The sequence below is a fragment of the Octopus bimaculoides genome, chromosome 7 (assembly GCF_001194135.2).
Source record: "Octopus bimaculoides isolate UCB-OBI-ISO-001 chromosome 7, ASM119413v2, whole genome shotgun sequence".
NCBI classification, from domain to species: domain Eukaryota; kingdom Metazoa; phylum Mollusca; class Cephalopoda; order Octopoda; family Octopodidae; genus Octopus; species Octopus bimaculoides.
Genome location: NC_068987.1, coordinates 104,243,608 through 104,252,423, shown reverse-complemented (window position 1 = coordinate 104,252,423; position 8,816 = coordinate 104,243,608). Strand labels below are relative to the sequence as shown.

The window sequence follows — 8,816 nt, the reverse complement described above, 5'->3', positions numbered from 1 at the left end:
AAGAACTTTCTTCATTTCCTGACCTATGCAAAAATAAGGTATTGAAATTAATTCATCACTAATTTGATTTTTGTTGTACATTGTGATCAAAATTTTTTAGAATTTTTTTCTATTTTTTCATGTATTTATTTAGTTGTCTGCCAAATGATATGTGGCTCCCAGATACAGGCTACTTCCTGTAGACTTATCAAATTTAATGGTTATTGTTGTCATCTTCTAGCATGGTTGTGTAATAAAAAGATTGCTCCCGAGTCACGTGGTTCCAAGTTCAGTCGCACTGTGCAGCACCTTGGGCAAGTGTCTTCTACTATAGCCTCAGGCCAACCAAAGCCTTTTGGGTAGATTTGGTAGACAGAAACTGAAAGAAGCCCATTGTATGTATGTGTGTGTGTCTTTGTTCCCCCAACACCACCACTTGACTATTAGTGTTGGTATGTTTATGTTCCCATAAGTGAAGGTGCGTGGCTTAGTGGTTAGGGCATTCGACTCATGATTGTAAGGTCATGAGTTCAATTCCTGGCGACGCGTTGTCTCCTTGAGCTAGACACTTTATTTCACGTTTCTCCAGTCCACTCAGCTGACAAAAATGAGTAGTACCTGTATTTCAAAGGGCCAGCCTTGTCATACCCTATGTCACGCTGAATCTCCCTGAGAACTATACTATGGGTGCATGTGTCTGTGAAGTACTCAGCCACATTCATGTTAATTTCATGAGGAGGCTGTTCAGTTGATCGTATCAGCTGGGACCCTCGTCGTCATAACCGACGGAGTGCTCCTTATGTTCCCATAACTTAGCAGTCTGGGAAAAGTAACCGATAGATAGACAAAGGCTTAAGAAATATTAGTACTGGGGGTTGATTAATTTGACTAAAAGTTCTTCAAGGCAATGCTCTAGCATGGCCGAAGTCTAATGACTGAAATGAATAAATAAAAGATACAGTACAAAATATTTTGTGGAGAACACATCCATTACTTAAAATGAAAATTTGTGATGTTTCACCACTGAGAGAAGTTGATCCGATCAACGGAACAGCCTGCTCATGAAATTAATGTGCAAGTGGCTGAGCACTCCACAGACCCATGTACCCTTAATGTAGTTCTCGAGGATATTCAGCGTGACACAGTGTGACAAGGTTGACCCTTTGAATTACAGGTGAAAGAATACAGCAGGGTTCGCCACCATCTCCTGCCAGAGCCTCATGGAGCTTTAGGTGTTTTCGCTCAATAAACACTCACAACGCCCGGTCTGGGAATCGAAACTGCGATCCTATGACCGCGAGTCCGCTGCCCTTACCACTGGGCCATTGCGCCTCCACTCACCACTGATCTCACAGAGTAGTCTTTTGCTGAACAGTGCTTTAGGGCCCTCTCAATTGCTCCATTTGTTGGTTCCCACCATCACTGAGAATCTTTTATAGCAAAAGTACGTCCTTAACATCGCTAGAATTGCGTTCAAGTTCCAACCCTTCTCTTTAGGGCCAGAACATTCTTCACCGCCCAGTAATTATTACTACTCTGCAAAGCTTAGGTGAATCCCAGAAAGGACTGTAATGCTTACATGTATGGTGCTGCTACTGCTGCACAGAAAGACATCCTAGACCAGGTCTGGCCCCTTCAAATTACATTGCGAGCCACTTTAATCACAGAAAGTATTCCGGGGGCCACTTGTATACTGACAGAATTGAAAGCATTTTGCTTTTTCATGCTATTATTACAATAATGAATGAATGATCATTGATTCAACATGAAATATTATCATTGCAAAAACAGTAGAATCTTTCTTTTTTACTTTTCATTGCAATCTTTAATTTTCGATAAAACTTTTATTTGTTTCAATAAACCCATTTCAAGAAAGTATCAAGTGGTCCACAAGATAAAAGTCTGCGGGACGCATGTGGCCCATGGGCCTCAGGTTGGCCAGACCTGTCCTACACCATTTCCAGAAAAGGGTGACTCACTCACAGATACAACTCCAGCCACTGGCCCACAGGTGCACTGTCTCCTCTCTCTGCTTCTTCTACTGATACTATAATGATTTCTGTTTCTCCTCAGTGCTGACTGGACTCCTGCTGCCTCCCCTCATGTATTCCTGTCCCACTCATTTGTCTTTCTCTCATCACCTCTATTGTGACCAACCCATCCAAACACTACACTAATCACAATGCCTAGTTTTTCCTTCCCAGGACGTTAGTTCACTGGATTTCCTTCTTTGCTCATGTCTTTCCTGCTAGTATCTACTAACGAAAATCCAAGAGGAACATCAACTGTTTAAGCATTTAAACCGGCTATATCCAGCCAAAATATTCTACCTGTTTTATGCTCAAGTTCTCAAGACTTGGCTTCTCACACCTACCTTAGAATGTCATCCTAAAAATTTACAATCACTTCATTGAAATCTCAAAGCTACAAGATAATTAATTCAAAACAACATGACTAAAGTGTTGCATTTCACAGAGTAATCTGAATACTAAAGGGTTAATGGTATCAATTATACCATTCCAGGGAGAACTTTGTAGGACTCTTCTCCTAGACACAGTAAATGGCAAAGAAATGAATTCATATTATCTTTCATTTATTAGAGATCTTTGCTGGTTGGTAGGAAATGTTACATAATCTCCTACCCTAGATGTCATTGCTACAGATTAGGGATATGAAATGTGTGACATTGGCATGGTAATGGAGGCTCCTGAACTCTAAAAAGGAGCTGTGAGTGAAGGATGTGTAATAAGTAAAATAACAGGTGATGTGAAAGGCCCTGCTTAAATTACATATCTCTCCACTTCATCACAACAGAGAAATATCAAAAATGTCTTGTCAGAATGCCTCAGTGTCCCATCAGACAAAATGGAAAAGGCATTGCCCCAGAGGATGGCGAGGGAGTTGTGCTGGAAAAACCACTCTGACTCACAGCACTCACACATGCGGATAGCCATCTCCACTCCAATAATGGTGACCAGGGATATGGTCCATGGGGCTAAGAACACCAGAGGCCTCCACTGCCACAGACTCAACCATAAACCTGTCAGAGAGTGATGGATAGCTCGATAGCTTGCTCTTCTTGGCCTAATGAGCAGCAGAGCCTGGGCTGCTATCTGAACATACCAAATTGCTGCTGGAGAAGGATTCTGAGTATGTGGCATCCCACATGAGGGGCCTACCACCACAGAATAGGAAAATTGTCATACCATCAGGCCTTTTACCACCCCCTCAGTCTAGCCTTGCTGGGTTGAGCTGGGAAGTTTTGTGAGTTTTGTCTTGATTAGGCTCATTAGACAATGATGATTAGTGTAAACAGCTATGATTTACCTCAGCTGTTTACACACTCTTGTACAAAGATAAAGATAAAAATATAATCAGTAGTAAATAAACCGGAACAGATAATCAGGCTCTCTCTTGCTTTGATGTGATGTATAAAGGTCATGAAACACCTTCATATTGAATGAGTATAATGCATCAAAAGGTTTGTAGATAAAGTACTTTAACAAGTCATATCAAACACTCTTCAAAGAGGTGATTAGAAATAGTTTCCTTGTGCAGCTAAAACAATCTTAAATATAACAAGTTTTTTTTTTAAATCTTAATATCTGTATATTATTAGATCTTTATTGGTCGTTGAAAGGCAGGACATCAGCTTGAACAACACCAATAAATACATTTCAAGCAATGTCTGTTTATTCAGAGTATCAAATTTTCATCTGATCTACTCTGAAATTGATGGTAATCACTGATCTCACATACACAATGGCCACTTTTGCACTCTCCTACCTTCAAAACCCACATTTTCTATCTCTCTCCAACTTCTGGTCCATTATTTTTTGGCCGTACAACAATGAACATGCTTTTCTCCAGGCTACCTACTCCTTCCTTCTTTTCTTCCTCTCTGGACTTCTTTCTTTGTCTGACAAAGAGCTGTGCTCAAGACATCATTTCCACCCTTATTTTTCCACCAAAAACTTCCACTGAGTGCCAATCTAATATATTCACTGTGTACATCTAATTAACTTTCATTGTTTTCCCATTTTTTTTACCCCACCCACCCATACACACATATGTGTAAAAGTAATTCGGCTAATGTCAGTGGAATTAGGCTTGGCCATGTGATTGACAAGTTTGCTTTGCAATTACTTGGTTTCAGGTTTGATTCCACTGGATGGCACCTTGGATAAGCATCTTCTGTGATAGCTTCAGATCAATCAAAGCTTTGTGGGTGAAATTCAGAAGATGGAAACTGTGTCTGAAGGACAACCTGTTCCTGTTCTTAGACGGTAGACTTTAACATCATCACATGACCATAAATATCTTTAAAATATTTAGACCTGGTCACCTGTATTATGATAACTTCCTCCCCCGATTAAGGCATAGGCAAAAAAAAAAGAAAATATTAAGACCATGTTCTCTGGTTTTATTGTAGTGTTAAAGTATCGCTTTCCTACAAGGCAGTACAAACAGACTTAACGTTATTAATAACAAGCAGATTTGTAATTAATAAGCTTAACCATTTTGTTAATATATTTCTGCTGAAATAAAATGCCTTTGTTTCAAGTGATACTGAAAACAAGAAATTAGTAAATTAACTTTGTTATTATTAGGCTGATGTTTGAAACATAAATTAACATGAAATGTTGATGGCAGGTTTTGATTAAAATCACTTTAAAATAGGAAGTTTGTATCATGGAAATAAGAGCAGTTTCAGGCAGGTTGGTATCAAAAGAGTTAAAGAGGAGTTCAGTAGTAAATACAAGGACACATACTGAGGTTTTTAATGATCTTTTTTGTTGTTTCTTTTATATCTGCGTATATTCCCTGAATTTGTTGTATTCCTCAATGGTGAGCTATTGTGGAGAAATCGTGAAATGGTGCACTTGAGGTGTATGAGTTGCAAAATTAACACAATTAAAGACATAACTGTTATCAAATTAGTTACCTGGCTATTTTTAAAAATCATTAAAGATAGTTATTTTCAGAAGTAAGCAATAATTAATTTTCTTTCTCAATGATTCCTTTTCACCTTTAGTCTATTTTTGTTTAACTAAGATGATAATTAGGAGTTCTAACCAAATTGGTTTTATTTGTTTAATGCTGATTATTGATATTTTTAATGAATTAGAGTAATGTCTTGCCAAACATATTCCATATTCAAACATCTTTTATTCAGCTATTTTCTTGAAAGATTTATATGATCTGTTGTAATTTAATTCATATTGGATGCTCTAATTTAAACTCTATTTCCAATTTTTACACTTTTATTCTAGAATATCCCAATTCATTTAGATGACAATCTCCCTGCTTCTAATAATGTTAAAAACAAACAACAAATAGCTTCCGTAACTTGTGATAAACAGAAACCAATGCTGCAAATAACAGCTGATAAAATCCAAAAGACTGTTCCCATATTATCTCGGTATAATTCATTGCAATCTTCTAAAAATAAATCTTCCTTACTCCAGAAGCAAGCTGGGTTTTCTTCAGGCATTGCCACAAACAAATCTAGTGAAGAAAACCAATGTGAAAATGTTTCAGAAACAACTAGTCTTGGTTCTTCCCACTCTAAACAGTTCAAAGATTTTCATAGATTCAGTAGTTCTGTTGAAGATCACTTTACAGCCAGTCAAATCGTCTATTGGCAATCATCAGAAGATTTCTCAGAGAGTTTCAATGATACTACCATTCCATATCAGCATATACCTGAAATTTCTTATCACTGTGATAATGATAAATCAAATACTAAATTATCAAAAGACATTATACAAGTTGACAGCAATAAGCAACCAGGTCAGAGAGAAGTGATCTTAGAAACAGTAGAACGAAATGATCAAGATATCAAGGTGCAGAAGATTCAAATTAATAAAGAAAGCTTACAAAAGGCATGGAATTTAGTGAAAGAGAATGACGAAACTATTGAGAAATTCCAAGGGTTTTCTACAGGGAGTGGGCAAAAGATTCAGTTAAACCAAAAAAGTTTAGAGAAGGCACAAAATTTAGTGTATGATAATGATGAAACTGTTGAGAAATTCCAAGGATTTTCTACAGCAAGAGGGCAGAAGATTCAGATAAACCAAAAAAGCTTACAAAAAGCACAAAATTTATTGAATGATAGTGATGAAATTGTTGAGAAATTCCAAGGTTTTTCTACAGCTAAAGGACAAAAAATTCCGATAAACCCACAAAGTTTAATGAGTGACTGTGATGAAACTATTGAGGAATTTCAAGGGTTTTCTACAGCTAAAGGGAAGAAGATTCAGATAAACCAAAAAAGCTTACAAAAGGCACAAAATTTATTGAATGAGAATGATGGAACTGTTGAGAAATTCCAAGGGTTTTCTACAGCTAAAGGGAAGAAGATTGAAGTAAACGAAAAGACCTTACAAAAAGTACAAAATTTAGAGAATGAGAATGATGGAATTGATGAGAAATTCCAAGGATTTTCTACAGCTAAAGGGCAAAAGATTCAAATAAATGAAAAGAGCTTACAAAAAGCACAGGATTTAGTGGATGTGAGTGATGGAACTGTTGAGGAATTTCAAGGATTTTCTACAGCTAAAATGCAAAAAATTCAAATAAATGAACAAAACTTCAAGAAGGCTGAACACTACATCACTGACAATACACAGTATCTAAAATCTGCTTTATTTTCTGAAGCATTAAATTCTATAAAAAACAGTGACTTAGAATCTATTGAATTGGTTAGGGATATGCAGAATATGAAGAAAAAGAAATTTGAAGAAAGTAGAAGTCTTAAAAGAAAACTTCCAATAAAATCTTATTCTGACAAACAATTGCCAAAAAGATTTTGTCCATTTAAATCTCCAAGAATAAATAATAAACCTGTACTACTTCAAAATAAATTCAGTAACAATACTATTAAGAATGTTGAGCTCAATGATAAAGACTGCCATGTATTGTGTGATGAAAAGAAACCTAGTACTGATTCTCTTCTTAAAAACCAAAGTTCAGAGGACATAATTGAAAATGCAGCTAGTGGTAAATATGAATTGAAAAGTACTATTCCATTGATTAATTTAACAGAGAAAAATATATATAATGAAACAAAGGAACAAAATATCAGTAATGAAAGAAAGTTGGGGGATAATCTTATAGAAATAAAAAATTATATAACTGTAGCTGAAGCTATAGATGATGGTAAAACTGAAGGTGATGGTCATTTAAGAGTGTCTACCACAATAAGAAATGAACAGTTAGAAGAAAATATTCAAAATTCCCCATCTGATGGCTTTAAGATAATTGGTGATGAAAAAGACACAAAAACCCAAGCATTATTGGCAGGTGAAAATGAATTTGTTAGACCAGGTACAACAGGCCTTGAGACTCATGAATTTTTATCTTCAAACATGACAGTATCTTCTACCTCAGCATCTGATAGAAAGCTTTGTAATAAGGATGGGCCACAATTACTTGTCAACTCTCATTCTAATTTGAAAGCAGAAAATATATTAAATGAAAAGTCAGTGATTGAAATAAAACAATCTCTTGAGAAAAATGTAGTAAATGATCTTTTGTTTACTGATTTAAACTCTTCTGAAGTTAGAATAGCTGCAATGACATCTGTCAGTAACACTTTGTCAGATTTAGTGAAAGAGAAATCAATGATTTCCTCAAATGAAGAAATTCCAGAACAATGTGACCAATTGTTAGATGAGCTTCAGAAAATTTTTTCAGAAGATACTACTTTTGATCCAATTGAAACATCTGATAGTAAAAAAAGAAACTTTTCAGAAATATCTGATGAAAACTCTACCTCAGTTTGCAAAAGATCTAAGTGCTCTTCTGAAAATTCGAAATCAGTATCCATTCATAATGAAAAAGAAGAGGATTGTGAGAACATAATATCAAAAAATTCTGAAATTTCTGATGATATATTAGCACAATCAATGGAAATATATGAAAACCAACCTTTAAGATCAGCAGTTAATACTTCATCCCCTATACATGAGATAAAACTTCATAATACCAATAAGCAAATACAGCATGTTGATGATATTCCTGTTGAGAACCAAATGAATGATGATATCTCAGATGAACAAGCTATGACATCTGCAGTTGAAAAGATGGAAAAGGAATTTTATTGTATTAAAAATAACACAAGGCAAGGAGCTCTTGAAAAAGATCATATCTCTAAACAAAAAGAAACTGAGAAATCTATCTCCACTTGTCACAACAATACAACTGGATGTTTTGTAGCATTTCAAACAGCTTTAGGTAAAAATGTTACTGTTTCAGAGAAGTCTGTCGAATGTGCTAAACAGATTTTCTCTAAGAACTGTAATGAAGAGAATAATAAAACTGGGCCTTTTGTAGCATTTCAAACAGCTTTAGGTAAAAATGTTACTGTTTCAGAGAATTCTATCAAATGTGCAAAACAGATTCTCTCGAAGAACAATAATGAAGAGAATTCTGCAAGTAAAGTATTAGAGCATGAAATGTTACAGAGTCATATATCATCAGTAAAACCAAACCAGTCTGGAATCGAGAGAAATTCTACCGATGCTAGTGAAAAAAATGAGATTGACCCACCATATCCAAGTATATTTGAAAATTTGCAACAGGAAAACCAAAAACTTTTAAAGTTAAACAGTAAAACAAGTAAGTGTATATCTTCATTTCAGTTTATATTTTTGTTCTACATTTACCTTAAAATTATATATTTATCTTTTACTTGTTTCAGTCATTGGACTACAGCCATGCTCAGCACTGCCTTGAAGGGTTTCGTCAAACAAATCGTCCCAGTGCTTATTTTTTTTTTTCAAAGCCTGGTACTTATTCTCTCAGTCTCTTATTATCAAGCTGCTAAGTTATGG

General features: G+C 35.6%; 1 protein-coding gene across 1 annotated transcript in view; it reads left to right on the top strand.

Moving 5' to 3' along the window:
- The first annotated feature begins 6 nt into the window (after positions 1-6).
- Positions 7-8,816, top strand: part of LOC106876073 (breast cancer type 2 susceptibility protein) — a 123,461-nt gene continuing 114,651 nt past the window's right edge. The window contains exons 1-2 of the mRNA XM_014924478.2: positions 7-38; positions 5,253-8,601. Of these exons, the coding sequence (XP_014779964.1) occupies positions 5,349-8,601 (3,253 nt within the window). The 5' untranslated portion in view covers positions 7-38; positions 5,253-5,348. The remainder of the gene's footprint in view (positions 39-5,252; positions 8,602-8,816) is intronic.